The sequence below is a fragment of the Watersipora subatra genome, chromosome 6 (assembly GCF_963576615.1).
Source record: "Watersipora subatra chromosome 6, tzWatSuba1.1, whole genome shotgun sequence".
Taxonomy (NCBI): Eukaryota; Metazoa; Bryozoa; class Gymnolaemata; order Cheilostomatida; family Watersiporidae; genus Watersipora; species Watersipora subatra.
In genome coordinates this window covers 15471994-15488979 of record NC_088713.1, presented here as the reverse complement: position 1 = coordinate 15488979, position 16986 = coordinate 15471994, and the positions used below count along the sequence as shown (strand labels likewise).

General features: G+C 31.9%; 1 protein-coding gene across 1 annotated transcript in view; it reads right to left on the bottom strand.

The window, feature by feature from the left end:
• Window positions 1–16986, bottom strand: part of LOC137398069 (leucine-rich repeat protein SHOC-2-like) — an 80474-nt gene that overhangs the window by 50335 nt on the left and 13153 nt on the right. The window contains exons 5-7 of the mRNA XM_068084172.1: window positions 11702–11842; window positions 6827–6967; window positions 751–891 (exon numbers count right to left, since the gene is read on the bottom strand). Coding sequence (XP_067940273.1) covers window positions 751–891; window positions 6827–6967; window positions 11702–11842 — 423 coding nt within the window. The remainder of the gene's footprint in view (window positions 1–750; window positions 892–6826; window positions 6968–11701; window positions 11843–16986) is intronic.

Genomic DNA, 16986 nt, shown 5'->3' with positions numbered 1-16986 from the left:
AATAATAGCTATACAGATTATATTTAGACATTACTCGCTAATTATTTTACATTTAAACACATTTACAGTTTTATTTTTCTTTCTAATTTCTTTCAACAAAACATTTATTTTGTGATATGAAATTCAAAAGTTGTAGTTGTTTAAAAAACCTTGAAAACCTTTACAATTGGGTTCTTTTTTCTCTTAAATTTATTTGAACTGCTTCAAAAATATTTTTTCTCATGATATGAAGTTTAAAAGTTAGAATGGTACATTTTATAAAAAAGTAAATTTTCTGTCTAAAGACTTATTTATTACTCGGGTAACGCCTGGTAGTACAGCTCATAGTTGATGGCAGTCAATTAGCTTCCCATCACACTAATGTAATACTAATACAACCACAGATGGACTATCTATCTTATCTATGAGTAACTGATTGCATTAACTCACATAATTAACACTATCTATTCATTGCCTGTGCAAGTCATGTAGGTATGGAATTGCTTTAAATAATAAGCATATATTAGAGAAATAAACCATAATCATCATTTCTTTAATATGAGCATTTATTATTATCTTAACCGTGGGAATTCATGGTCCTTGTTTAGGCATTCTCATGACTGAATTTATTGATCTAGTCAATCACTACAATTGACTAGCACAAAAAGGAGCGTGGACTAGATGCTCCTTGTTGGCACCGGAAACGCCCATGTGGTTATCACTCTAGGGGGAGATAGCTCTATGGTCTAAAGAGCTTATACAAAAACTGACCTGAATGGAAACTTCGTTTGGTCACAAGAAAGCAAGTCCAGCTTTTCTAAAGACACCAGATTTTCAATACCAACAAGTGAATCAGAATCCAGTTTATTCCAGCTGATGTTCAAGTCTTTTAGATTGGTCAGTGAATCAAAGCTGGAAAAAACAGGGTTAGGCAACCATAATATATGTAACAGCTGTAGTCATATGAACCAGACTAATACATGTAACTATCTTTGATTCTAACTCTCATGGGTGATATGTATATACACTGTAGATATATATATATATATATATTCGAAAAAAGGGAGAAAGTAAACCATTAATAATCATGATACAAATCTGTTTTGTGCGATGCATTCATCAGACGCAGTTGAACTAAAAATGTTTAGTCCAACTGCGTCTGGTGAGTGCATCGCACAAAACAGATTTGTAGCGCAATTACTAAAAGTTTACTTTTTTCCTAATAGTTTTTTTCAAATATTTCCTACTTCACTAATTATCTTTTAGGTTTTAATGTAGAGTTCTCTTTTTATATGCTTTTGCACCTAATTTTAGTTACTATGTATATATATATACATATAAATATATATTTATATACTATTAAACCTCTAACTAAACTCAACGGCACTCTTTTTTCAATTTTTTCTATAGTGGCAGTCAATTGGAGGCAGCGTTTAAATAGAGGCTTGCAGTGTATTTTCAAATGGCTCATCAGAATTTTGAGACGATAAATGTATTCTTTTTACTGGCATTGTCAATGCCACCGATATTTTGTTATCATTTTTTGGTGAAACGATATTAAAATTTTTGGATGCATTACACCTGATAGTTTACCAACAACTTGTCAAAGATCTCTTTACACTTTATACATGACCGGCCGCTTTCCCGGCATTGCAAAGGCTGTGTCAGAATTCCTTCTGACCGGAATTCCGGCATTTGCATGGCTCTATTTACAAAAGCTAATTTAAGTTACACCGAGAACCACTCAAATTAATTCATGCGCAAAAAAGGTTAAACCAAATTTTTTTCTTCTGTTTGTAACTGTTTTTAAATATCTCTACTTACTTCTTTCATTGTAATAACAAATCTTATTAGAGCGATTTCGCAGCAAAATTTAATACAAGTGTTTTTTTGGAAGGTCATGAATAATTGCGATGGAAATACAGTATTTTATGATACTAATTATAGTTTTTTAGTATGTTTTAAGTTGTTAATCGATGATGAACATGTGCTCAACTCATATTATTAAACTGTAAATTTTACTACGACTTGTTTAAAATCGTTCGAACTGGTATTGCCGGTGGTATCACTGACAGAATGTTTAGGAAAATAATAAGAATAACATATTGCACACCATCAGAAACTGTAATTCTTCATCCTTTAAAATTAAATAATTAATCTTATACATGTAATTAAATCTTATATTTATCTTATGAAATCTTTAAAATTAATAATCACTGTTATAATTAAATCTCATAATAATCTTAGAATAATGTTTTAAAATTTTTTATAAACTTTACAGTAACACATTGCACACTATCAAAACAATTAACTTTGATCTTGTAAAATCAAATAATAGCTCTTATAATTGAAACTTATAAAATCGAATAAATAACCATATAAATAAATCATATTATAATCTTATGAATGATACATGTAACTATATTTGATGCTACATCTCTTGGACAATAAGTATATATATATATATATATATATATATCGTCTAAACGTGAAACGTTCAAACATATATATAAACACATATATTTTATATATATATATGTACATGGTTATGTACATTTAGATATGAACTATATATGTATATATATATATATATATATATATATATGTATATATATATATATATGTATATTTGTATATCTTTCTTTTTCCGTTCTATTGTCAACAATTTGCGCCTTTTAATATAAAACATATTTATACAAAAAGATATGTATTTATTTAAATATATATACATGTGTGTAGACATATATGTATATATATATTTATTTCTACACATATGTATATATATTTATATAAATAATATATTTTTATATAAATATGTACACAAATTATATTAGAAACCTAAATTGTCCACAATAGAACGGTCTGTTCAGTGTCTCAATAGAAGCTTAGACAAGAACAACGCTGGAGGAGAGGAAGTAAAGTCTGAAATACAGTTGTTCCTTGCTACCTATCACTGCCTACTTGACAAAGTTTACACTGGAAGTCTCCCGCTAAAATCTAAAACAAAAGAGTCTCGTAATTTGCTTTCTATACTTCAACCAAGTATAAGCAGTTGGTTACTTCAACGCCACACCAATGGCGGAGATATTTCACCCCAAAACATTGGTTTATGCTAGAAATTACAGTGAACAATCATAATGGTTAGCACGGACTTTTGTTGAGAAATTTAGTGTCATGCTGTTTGCAGTAAAATATAACCAATGTATGTGGAAGCAGCACACTAACAAATTACAAATAAGAATACCTAGTTTTGTGCCTTTACCTACTACGATTCAATCACACAATCCATTAAACACGCTTGCTCCGTCACCTACAGATCATAGATACGCACAAAAATATAGACGCATATTTGAGTTCTATACAGGCCTATAAATAGTGAATGCTTTGCAAGTACTACCATGTATGAGAAAACTATTGAGGGATAAGTTTTGACATGTGTGCATTAACACAAAAGCTCAGTTTTGTTCCGGCCCAGACATATGCGTCTAGTACTGTATATTTAGTTTAGAATGAGTCATCTACTTAGTTTTCCCTTATCTATCAGCTGGTCAGCTGGCTTTGTTTGTTTTTAAGTTGGCTAGTGGCAACTGTGGTTCAATTGCTTATAAAGTTGTCTAATTCAGATGTTACATTTGTTTATTACTTCATACTACAATATGTATTAGATAAAATAATCAGGTAGCCTACCATCAGTGTGTAGATGAGAGAAAACAATTATTTAACTTTGGTAACCCATGTTTGCTACGTTATTTTTGATAATTCATGAAAAGTTTTGTTGTCAATAGTATAACATCCTCAGAGTGTAGCTAAACTTAGCATTTTCAGTAAATTCGAGTTCTACACATTTCTTCCAATTTTTTTCAACTTGAAAGAAGATAAAAAATAGATCATAAAAACCTATCATTAAAAACTGAAATAATTGCGATTGAAACAGCTAACCTTAAAGATTTACTGTAAAACCTTTAATTGAGCGACACCTCTTTTTGAACGCCACCTACAATTAACCGCCACTCAAGAGAAAAGTTTACACACATAGCGTCACCCTCTCATTTAGTGCCAACCCCATTTTACCAACATTTTTACATTATTTGATATCTACAAGCCCATAATATCAATAGAAAAATGTCCATCAATTGCATTATTAATTATTTGCTTACATCAATAACAATTAAATCTTTTGTGACCCAATGTCAAAGAGTTCCATTTTTTTCGTTAAATCTTTGAGAGCAACACTAAAGAAATAATTAATAACTGTCTCAGGCTAGTGGTACTTTTTTATTTAATATGGTCTTGATACTTTGAAGGACTGAACATGTATATGAAAAACGGTTTAAATTTATGATGGCCGATGAATGATTAGTTTTAGGGTCACGGTGGCATTTAGTGAGTAGAACTTTTTATCATTGCATTTGCCCTGAATGCAAGGCATAAAGTATTAAAAATAATTATTGACAAAAAAAAATAACTGTACGCTAATATAGACTAGTTTAGCAATGCAGAAGAAGAAATTAGGCCAGAAAACATTGTGGGAATTGTTTAACAAGAAGAAGCTTGTTTCATCGAAAGCAAGACTAAGAACACAGCAATTCGAGCAAACAATGTAAATAATTTCATTCTCAAAACTTTAATTTTTTTCTTTGCATCTAATATATAATTGGTTCAAATATGACACATGTTCATTATGACATAAAATTGTAGCATTTCATTGATTATCATGGTCTAATTAACCAATGTTCAGATTTATAGCATAGTATTTGTTAGCATTAGTGCGGCAATCTTAACATAACTCACAATGAATTTACGCTCATAACTATTTTATTGCTCATACAAGCTAGTTTTGGCTAGAAAGTTTGGTAAACATATAAATGGGTGCAATGAGCTTTTATTCAACTTTGATAAGTGTAAATACAAAATTAAAAAATATGCTTTTCAATATAAAAGGAAATAAAAAATTGAAAGCTCTAACAAATTGTGAAACAGTTGTTACAGTCAAACTAGAAAAACCATATTTGATTAGTTAGAGGTAGTACAAGTAGGCAGAATTATTGCATCAAAAAGGTTTTAAATTGTTCGGCCGGAAGTAAGAGGCTAAATATAGGTGAAAATGTCTTCACCCAAAAAAAGGTTTTATTTATCTTCCCAAAATGCTTACACTCCATTTGAAAAAGACAATGCTAGCCTCGATTTGAATGCCTATTCCATATGACTATCAAAAAAATTAAAGGGTTGAACGGTAGAGCGCCCATAGCATTCAATTGGAGGTTGTATGGTAGGCAAGCTTATCCGTATGCGTCTTTAAGGCACACACAGCCAAGCACTGAGAAGGGAATTTCATTTTTTTCGGAAATTGACTAGTTTGTCGTCAGAGGTTGTTAGAAGGGTATAAACTGATTGCCAGTAATACGTATATTTGTGGAACAAAGCATAGAAAAGCATTGAACATTTATTAAATGTTCATGTTAACTCTCAACGCATTCTTGGTTACAATCAAATCATTGAAAGATTATCTGATTTTTTGTCAAGCTAGTCATCCTCAGTGATATGATGAAAGAAAAACAAATATTTAGAACATGAAGCCCACTTCAATTAATCTAACATATTTTTATTGGGCGAAACATCAAGTATTGAAACTTTATTAAAGCTAATAATAAGAGCTTGCTACAGAAGAGCCTGATAAGGACTAACAAATTCAGAGCCTTTACTACCACCATTTTCAAAGTTGAATTTTATTTCAGTGATGTGGAAAAGCACTACATAATTATTCATACACTTTTTAGAATGCTTCAAACTTTTTTCAGTTTTTCTTTTTATTACATTGATCAAATGTGTCTGAATGAAATATAGTATTATTTTATTGCCAAATTCTTCAATAGCTACTTTTTAAGGTGATGCTCTGTATACTCTACAGACAACTGGTTTATGGTTATACCAAAACTACAAGAAAACAGTTTAAATGAACTTGCGCAATTTGTTTTGACTTTAGGTTAATATATAACAAACGCCGAGTTTTAGAAATTTGTCACCTGTTTGAGAGCTAATATTAAGCATCGATCAAATATAAATTTAAATTGAGATGTAAATGTAGTTTTTTGCTGGTTTCAAGAATAATGTTGCCTGTTGCTGATTACCCATTTAGCTTCATACACTGAAATGCAACAAGAAACTTAACTTCTTTAAAACACCCTATTGTCACAAGCAATAAAATAACACACATCATGATACCATAGTATCAAAAATACATATTGAATCAACAATATAAAACTGGAATTGCTGACAGTGCTTTCCTTGAAAAAATATTGATAAAAGAAGGTGCAAATATAATTTTTCATGACCGGTAAATTCAAATTAAAACTGTGTCAGGAAGTTTACTTTTAAACAAAAAAAACTTGATTAGCAGTTTAGTTTTTTACAAAAAGAACTCATAGTGCACACTACATATTACATTTTCCTACACCTTGAAATCTAATACTCTTGTGAGCAAGCCTGCTTTTCAATGTTTATTAGTTTGGCATTTTATATTTAATTTGTACAATAGTTTCTGTGAATTAATCACTCATTTAGTTTAATGTTTGTTGACTCAAGAACAAAAATTATCTGCGCTAAAATCTTATCACTATTTACTATAAACATTTATGACAATACCAAAGCATCAGAAATAATATTCAGAGAAACAATATCATATACTTACCTGTATTTGTAATATTATCTTTAGGATGATAGAAAAATAGCGCATAAATAGTTAATTTAAGTTTTCTACTAAGTGCATTTTATGTCTAATAAAATTTGGCTCAAATAAATAACATTTAAATTCGCTAGGTTATTTGATTGAATGCGTATAGCTGCTGACCTAAAAGGAAGTTTCCTCAGGTCACAAGAACTCAAATCCAGCTTCTCTAATAACACCAGTTTTTCCATACCAACAAGTGAATCAGATTCCAGTTTATTCGAGCTGATGTCTAGTTCTTTCAGATTGGTCAGTGATTCGAAGCTGTAAACAACAGGCAGAAGCAATCATAATATCTGTAGCGGTGGTCAACCAGGTCAACATATTACATGTAACTATCTGATGTTAAATTTTCTCATCGTGGTAAGGGAAACCAATTTGCAACACAGTTTTAATTAACCACAATTATATTGCCAGCATTATTCATTAAGAATAAATTAGTCTATGGTTGTTTATAATCGAAGGTGATACAGACTTTTCTGTGTGTAAACTGTAGAAGGACACAGTATTTTGCAACGAATCTTGAACTCTAAAATATTGGTCAGTGAATCATATCTGTAACATAATATTACCTCTTTATCAAATATGGTTATACCTAGTATTCATATTTTTTACAACAGAAAAAAAGCGAACCTGCTGGTTATACAACCTTTTAGAAACTTCTAAAACTGTCAGTAAGTCATGCTTATCTTGATTAAAACGCATGTTATCATACTGTGGTTGTAACTTTATTCTCACACGGAAGCTCAGCAGTTGCGCGCTGTCTCATCAGTTTATATTCAAACTATATATTTCTAAAATAATGTGATTAAAATGACAGATAAAAAACAAAATACAAATTTTTAAGTGTGTATTTTTATCATAAATAAAACTACTTGTGATGAAATAGCTAAATTAAAACTAATCATGACCTGAGTGCAGTAAAGCATAACGTAGTTACTTGAATTTCATCAACTAGAAGAGATACTTTATCAATTATACTACTAAACAAGATATGAAATTAGCCAATTTCTATAAACAAGCAAAAACTGTTGATGAAAGTTGATAGAACAAACTTTATTACCTTCATAATGCACTAAAATTTGTTAAATACTGTAACTATTAATTAATACTGGTGCTATATGGTGAATGTTTTCTTTAGTTTCAAAAATAACGCTACTTATTTGAATGACAGTTTATTATGTTAAAACGTCCTTTGTTTTTTGTGCTAAATGTTAGGAATGGCTGCATCTGTTTCAATTAGTTTCACATAAGCAAAAAATATTATTAAATGCTTAGAAATTATCTTTACTTGTAAACAGTAACAGCCAATGATTCAGTGGAACTTTGTCATAATTATTTGGGAAATATGACTTCGCTACCGACAAATTATGAAATACATGTATCATGTAGCAGTAAATCAGAGCTCATTTAAAGATGTGGTTGCGTCAAAAACCTCGATTTGATGAAATTAAAACCCATAAAAGGCTAAAACAACAGCTACAATTTGATGCCATTTTTGTCTTTGTAGACCAACCCTGTCCAGAGATATGTGCGTTTGAATGAGACCCTTTTTTAAAAAGCTCATGTTCCAGCGGGTGCTTCGTTCGTGACGTCACAAGCAATACATCTGAAAAGAAACCACGAGCGATAAATATGATGTCCCGTCCTTAGCCAATCATCAGCGCAAATTTTTTTTATAGGCCGTAATAAATGTTATCACTTGTAAAGCGCGTTGTCTGTGATCTCAATTTTAGAGATTTTACTCTATTACTAAATCGCATGGACATCGATATTTACTAAATTAATTAACATCGTTACTTTAATGAATTACCCGATTGAAACATTTTATTGGCGAACAACATAATTGTAAAAATTCCTGTGAAGGTGACTTCGAGTTTTTTTGGCATCAGGTAGTTAAAGTTCTACGGAGTAAGATCAGAGAACGGAGGTAAATTTATCTTTTACTTTGAGTCTCCTATAGAGTTTACTGTTGAGTTTAAATTCAGATTATATTTTCCTGTTTTAGGCTAAAATGTAATTTCCTGCGCATGTGAGATACATATGTACAGTGAGTTATTGACGGTTTCTCTTTAATCTTTAGCATCTAGCAATACAAAGGCTTAGATTGCTGAATATACTAAAAGTAATATTTTAGTACTCATTAATACATTTACTAATTAATAAAATTAGAAATTTTTGCTATCACTAATCATTGTTTTATATTTTTTTATTGGCTCACCTAACTACATTTGCTTCAAATTTTCTGTGGCGGCTTTATCTAGTAAATCAGATTTATGATTTGACTTTACATGTTCACTTTTCACTTGTAGAAAGTGAAGAAAATTGATTGATCAATGCAAATCTTTAGCATCCAGAAACAAAGCTTTGAATCGTTGGCTTGGCATACTTGTGCCTTTGTTAAACAATTTTTTTGTTTTTTAAAATAACACTCGCAATCTATCAAACTCCCAAATTGAAAGCTTTCAGTAGATACGCTTTAGAATGACATATCTATAAATGACATATATTTAATCCATTTGTTTTACTGATTACAGGATGTTTATGTCGTCACAGCAGCCGAAGCAGCTTTGTCAGTGTGGAAACTGCCATAAAGGGGAAAGAAATATTTGAATGTGTGCTGCATAAACCATGATGTTTTGTTTGAGTTTGTTGCAGTAAATAAATTTGCCTTATTGTATCAGCTAAAACTATGTAAGTGGCCACAACTTGATGAATATTTTTAATAAAAGCTTTATGCCAAAATGAAAAAATTTTTGCTTGTACAAATTATATAAAAAAGTTATATTGTTGAAGATAGTGCAAAACATCATTTGCATAATACTGTAGTGAATTGAATACGATATATAGATGCCCGCAGAACTGGAGAATGTGAGTTCAAATCCAGTTTGCAGCAGACTTCTCATCCTTAAAACTCTCTTCCTATGTATATTCATTTCAAAGACGCAGCTTGCTTATTTTACTTATGGTAGTAAGAAACTAGTTTTCGGTGTGGGCAATGATATACAGCCCTGCCCCAAAGATAGAAGATGAGCATAATTTAGGCAGTGCTTTTGGGAGGCTGTATATCGTTAGTGTGGGAAGCGGCAGAACTGTGCTGATACAAAGACCTTATCTTACATAGTTTGCTTGACAGAATTTCCGTAGACCGTTAGAATAGGTAGTCGGTACTCAAATGTTTACACAGCATTTGGAGAAAGTGAGTAAGACCAATTTTCAATTTTCGTTATTTCAGGCCTTTGAAACATTCATAATAATGTATCTGTAGCGGGGTTTAAAAATTTATTCTAACCAACATGAGCAAATACAAAATAAAATATATGCTAATAGAGCCGCGTAGGACTAGACTTTTATCGCAAATAGCCGATGTCAATGTGAGATATATTGACAGATGAATGACGCGTGACATCATTTTGCGCAAGTCTGGGCATTTTTTTTTGGCCTGAGCGTTTTTACAGAGACCAGATTTTTTTCGATTTTAATCTTCAAATATCTTGGCAATGATATTGCCTAACACAACAAACAACATATTAACGGATAGAGAAAAAAATGCTTTCTTTTAAAATCAGCTCAAATTTGACGCAACCACATCTTTAAGACAGAACATAATCTAAAATTCTGGTAATGTGAACTTGTTGTAATTCAAGGGTTTCATTAATTATTTTAATGTCCAGAGTTTATTGGCGCCAAATGGTAGAAAATTTTCAAAAATAATATTTATTTTTAATTGAGTTCTATGCTTCATCAACCCTAAACAACGGTGAAAGATTTGAGTCTCTACATACTGTAACTAAATGACAAATACAAAGCTGCAGAGCTTTTAGTAATAAGTGGTCTTTACCTAGCTATGAATGAAAGATGAAATCTTCAGTTTTGTTATTTAATAATTGTAAAGCTGTACCAGGTGATGGAAGTAACTAATAAACAGCGATAAGTATCTACGACAATGCGATACAATAAGACAAGAGCAACTTACACCCAAAAAGCTGTTTATTAAATATGACGCACTAGGTAAGTGATGTGCTAAATGTGACCCTAGAGTCGCATGTGACCCTCAAACATATTTTATGCTGCCCCGACCACTTTCCTAATTTTGCTTGTAGTACATGAAATATATGTATAAAATATAATTGTATCTGAAATATGCCCTGTTTGATCAATGATCATCCATGCATCTATATATCAACATATTGTGTGTACCATATAATTATGTCATTATTTTGCAAGCAATAATAATATGACCAATTGGAACTGTTCAATGATTAAAGGTACATTGATTCGAAAGTTTGGAATTAGGAACATTTGAAAGCTCAAATATTTTTTAAAAAATTTATTGAAATTTAAAGGTAAAAGATTAGTCTATCCGATAAATTATTTTTTATTCAAATATGTTTAATGGTAACCACATAAATAATGATTATAGAGACGCATGCAAAAGTTCAATGGTACTAGTACTTACATTTCCTTTATAGATTCTGTTATGTAAACCAAAGCACGTTATCTCATCCTGATGGTAAAAATTCCAAATAAAAACAAGATCAAATGAATGAAAAACTGACAAATTAATTGTACCAACTTTCTTTGGAAAATCAAAAGCACTCATTATGCACCAGTGTCGTTTGCACCTGAATAAATATGGTAAATGATGAAGCTCAAAGAAAAGACTTGTTCGTAATTACTTAATAATTAACTTAAAATTAAGCCTAATGCCAACAATCAAATAAGATCCCCAAAAAAGACATGATTGTGTTATTAACCGTAGTGATGCCAAATTCTTTGTAAAAACAATTCAAAAGTTTGCTTAAAAGACTCTGACCACAAGCAGCCTTATGTCTACCACAGTAGTTTGTTCATCAACAAAAAACTAAGTTAAAAGAGAGCTGTTTTTTTTGTAGATGAATAACTATAAAAAATATGGCTTTATCAGAAGAATTTAATAAATAAGCAACCAACCACTTTTACTAAAAATGTATATCAGCAAAATGATTTTAGACCAACCTGCTTGGTAAACTAGTCAGCTGGCAGTGAGCCAATCCAAGATACTCCAGTGACTCAAGCTTCACTATGTCAACAAGAGCATCGGGATCTAAAGGATTCCCTTGTAGGTTTAGGTTTTTCAACTTGGACAATGAAGAAAGTCTGTAATGGAGAGCTACACCAACTTATTTTTACTACAAACAAATCAATCTAAATAACCATATATGTGAAGTGGTACCCCTACATGTAGGAGCAGTATGGCAGAAATTTCCTTGGGGTCGCCTGAAAGTGTCAAAACCTATCATTGATATCGACTCTTCTCAAATATGTGAGTAATGCTAACTCATCACAAAATGTTGTAGCTGACCGTATTAAAATCCATTTGAAATCAAGTGTTATGTTATCAAATTACTTTCTATGCCATTCATCTGTTCTAAAAATTGTCGGTAAAATCATTGAATGATCTTGACATGTATGCACAATCACGAGAGTTCAGTGTTTTTCTGCCTAAACATGTGCAGCGAGGACTCCATGGCCTAAAGTACTAGCGGTACTACAACTACTACACTTCTTGTACAGGTCTGAAGTAGTTTTGGATGAGTTATCCCTTATATTTTGCTTACCTACCAGCTGGTCAGCTGGCCTTGTTCAGTGTTGAGTTGGCTAATTTTATCTGCAGTTCAGTCACTAAACAAGTTGTTTAATTGAAATTTTATGTTTGTTTATCACTTCTTAGTACAAGAAGTAACCAATGGTATCAGAAGTGGGATACAGAAAACATACCTACAGCTAATGGCATTTAACACAGGATTATATTTAGCTGTCAACCAGTGACGAAATGGATAAGAATGTATAAGTCATTCTAGAGGCAATGCAAAAGAAACATTAGCAGCTTGAACAGCATTTCATAGAACTGCACAAAGTCAACAAACAGTGCAACAGAACCGTCATCAATACCAAAGTTTGAGCAATTTGATAGATAAGCGGAAAAATGAGCTCTTTTTATAAAGCGCTTTATCAAATGTTCATTGTAAATAATACAACAGAAATTGACGAAAAATGTACATGTTTGCTGTCATGCGTACGACCAACAATTTATGAGTGACTAAGAATATATTTGGCTCAGAAGCCATCATTACTAAATCATACGATGAACTAACAGGCAAACTCACAAGCCATTACGATGATACCAGTCATGTCCAGGCTGCTCAACATACGTTCTTTCAATGCCAATTGAAACCAACACAAAGCTATGCAAACTATGGGGCTGCAAATTGTAGTTTACTTCGTGATTGCCACTTTACATGCAAGAACAGCAGTTGTAAGCAAAGTTACATTGATAAAGCAATACATAACCTGGTAATCAAAGAAATGGTGCATCTCGCCCAAAATCACTTTGTGAACCTGACCCTACACTAGCACATCATCTTAAAAGAGCCTTAATTCACACGAGAACCACAGCAGCAAAGCAAATATTCTTAGGTGAACCTAATCAAGTTTCTTTAACTTTTGTGAACCAGAAGACAGCAGAAGCAAATTTAACACAAAAGTGTAGGACAGTCGACTCCAAACAAACACATCAAGCCATGTTTTAACTGCTTTGTAAAACGTGATAGAAAACAATGTTCCAAAAAAACAGCTCGTATGCATGAACTGCCAATTATCTGGGCACATAAGCTTTTTCTGCCAATGTAAAAAGTAGATCTTCCAACAGAGCAACTATTGACTAATGATGTGAGTGAGTCTGAAAGCTTTTGACCTACGCTGATGTTAATTGTCGGAAAGCTAAATTTCATCAAGTCACTGGTGCTATTTGCTCCATTGTTGGCCTAGAAAGTTACAGAAAACTCAGTTCACCTCTGCTCAGTGCTGTGACTACACGCTTGACAGGCTATGGAAATGGCCAAATTCCAGGTAAAAGTCTTTGCACGGTTGATGTGAAAGTAGGGTAACCACATAACACGGATCTTTAATTACTTATTGCTGACACCAATGAAGGAACTAATCTTTTTGGACTAGATTGGAAAGACCCATTTGGTTTATCTGAACAGGGTTCAACAGCACTAAATCAAGATAATCACACATGAGCTCTAAGTGACCAATTGCTAAGACACAGAAGAGTTTCTGATCTCTCCGTTAAATATTTGGATGTCTTCGAGGTTGAATTATGCTTGTGCACTAAAACCAAAATACCTATTCACTTTAAGCCTGATTTAAAACCTTCATTCTTAAAACGCAGATTTATACATTTTTTTTATCGTGAAGCTGCAAAGCAAGTACATGAATGCTTAATTAAGAATAATGTATTGAAACATATCAACTACAGCAACTACGCAGCTTATAACTGCTGTATTAAAGCCTATTTGCAAAGTATGCGTATGTGGCAACTTCAGAGCCTGTCTTAAATACACCCTTAGGTCTATTTAAATACAAGAGAATGTGCTTTGGTGTGGCTTCTAGTTCCGCACAGTTTAAGCGCTTCATGGTGATTATGACCTGCCAGGCATTGCTACATAGCTTGATTTTCTAATCATAACCAATGAAAAGAGGTGGCTCGTCTAGCCAAAACTTACTAAATTCCCAAAAAAATTAAATTTTATATGTCAAAGAACAGGCAAACGATCTGATAAAAACAGCATTTGACACTTTCGAGCTACTTATTACTACAGCTGTCATCCCAAATGATTTGTTGACCTCTTTACACCTAAGCATTACTGTCGATCACCTAATCAAGTATGACTTTACTCACAACTTAAACCATGATTTAACTTGAAAACCGACACAGCCAGTCATTCATTAGACCTTCGTCAAATTTCTTTTGGAATTGTGCTCCCACTACTGACGACTGATGAAATACCATGTAGCAGGCAGTCAGGGTTTATGAGACAGAATGAAGTTGTAAAACATGATAATGCTCATGTGTTGAAGTTTAAAGATTTCATTGACAATTTTAATTACCAAAATTAAACAGTGACTAATGGAAGCAAATACTTAAAAATGATTTTTGGCTTAGAAAGAGTTGTATCCATCATTAAACCTTAACAAAGATGAAAGATTTGTCTCTTTACACAACTATTTGACAAATATGAAATCTAGAGCCTTAGTTAATAAGGGGTTTTTACCGAGCTATGAATGAAAGATGAAAGCTTTAATTTTATCATCAATTGTAAATCTGTACCAGGTAATGAAAGTAACTAACAAAAATTCTCAAGTATCCACAATAATGCTATACAAGACCAGAGCAAATTACATGAAAAAACCATTCACTAAAGATAACGCACTAAGCCAGTGCTGTGCAACAGATGGCCCTGGCACAGCATTCCACTTTCAGACACCTTTTATGCGGCCTTCAGCCACCTTCTTAATTTTTGTTGTAATATGTGAAGTATGCACTGTTTAATCAATGAACATCCCATCATTAAATGTCAACAGAGTACATGAACCATATATGTCAATTTTGACACCAATACTTTATGGAAGCAATAACAATCTGAACCATTAGATGTTATTAATGATTACAGGTACATGAAGTTTGGACTTTGTCATTAGGAATTTGGGATAACGCAAAAATTATAAAGGTTTCTATTGGTAATTAAAGATGGATGATCATTCTAACCAGTAAAATATGTTTTATTCAAAACTTTTTTATTGTAAAAAAATAATATTTCATTATGGAGGCACATGCAACAGTTCATGAGTCCTAATACGCACATAATCAATATAGGTTCTGTAATGTTAACTGAAATACAATCTTTCTTCTCGATGGTACAATATCCAAATAGAGACGAAAAAATAATGAAAGGAAACCTGACAAATTACCTGTACCAATTTAATTTAGATAATCAAAAACCACGCCTCATCCACCCATGCTTGTTGAGCCTGAATAGATGTGGTACATTATATAATTCGAAGAAAATACTTGATCATAAAACCACAAAATTTGAGCTCAGAAAACAAGTACAAGACGTTTCTTTACCTTAATAATAAGCATAGTGTTATTAAAATTGGTAAAATGCTTGGTAATTTTATTGTGCACTTCGGCTCATGGCAAGGAAGTGTCACAAAAATGCAATTTTCAAAAAAAAAAAAAAAATTTGATATTCAACTATGCAAAGAAAAGTTGATGAGTCAATTGATTTCAATGAGACAATATTGATTTAAAGTTATCAACCGCTTGACGTTATATTATCTTATTGGACTTAAGCAAGATAGGAAGTAATGAAGTGTTATATTGTGCTGCTTGCCAAATAAGTTCAGCAGATGTAAACATTCTCACAAGTTTACATTTTTATTTTAGTAGTCAGAAAAGTAAAATTTTAACCCAAGGTAAAACATGAAAACTATATTTTACCACATACATGAAATTCCTTATTTTTGTTGTAAGCCACTTAGGAGCTTTACCTGTAGTAGCTTAAAAGGTAACTTAGTGGGGAATTTTATGAGCATTGCTGTACAATTTTGTGTTTAAACTCCTTGCACAGTCCTAAATGCTCAAATTAAGGACCGACCTCTAAATAGGAAATTAGTTTGCTAAATAAATAAATACCTTCTACCTCACTGTAACAGACTATATCGGAGTGAAAGACTTATTACAGCGCAACAAGCCAATGTGAGTCTATCTGGTTTCACTTTGTTTTGCAAATTTTTAAAATCTGTTTATCGGTCTGCTAATTTGTGTTAAGACAACTAGTTATCGGCAACAGCAGTTGGAATGCAATCTGTACTACTGTTACTGAGATAAAGTCTGTACTTATTTTGCATATGCAAGCTATATATATGGCTGAAATGGTTTCTGTTCATCGGCGCAAAAATCATGAAATCTCAATGGCTACGCCTAAAAGTTATGCTCGACTGAAAAAACGTTTTAATGTTAATATTAACTAGTTTGGTGGTGCAGATATAGCTGAGGTAACAATATATTGGTTGTATTAAAACAAAAGCAGCAATCAGAATGCAACTGGCTCACTGATTGATATAATATTTTGATTCAAAAATTGTAATTTATGTTTCTTCACGTGTTTTAAGTACTGTTTTATGTCATTTCTTTTCAATATATATTTTGGTTACAGGTTACATTAGTATTATATAGTTTATATATTGCACCTATAAAATAACTTATACATAAGTCATTTTCTATTGCGAAAAAATAGCCAGTTGTGGCTCAAAACTCTTGCAAACATATCAATGGGTGCAATAACCTTTTACCCAGTTTTATTTTATCAAATTATCAAATTGAAATGTGCCGGCAAGTTTACAATGATGAACCAGTTTTCTAGTTTAGTCATTTCAGACTGTTTTCAATAGAA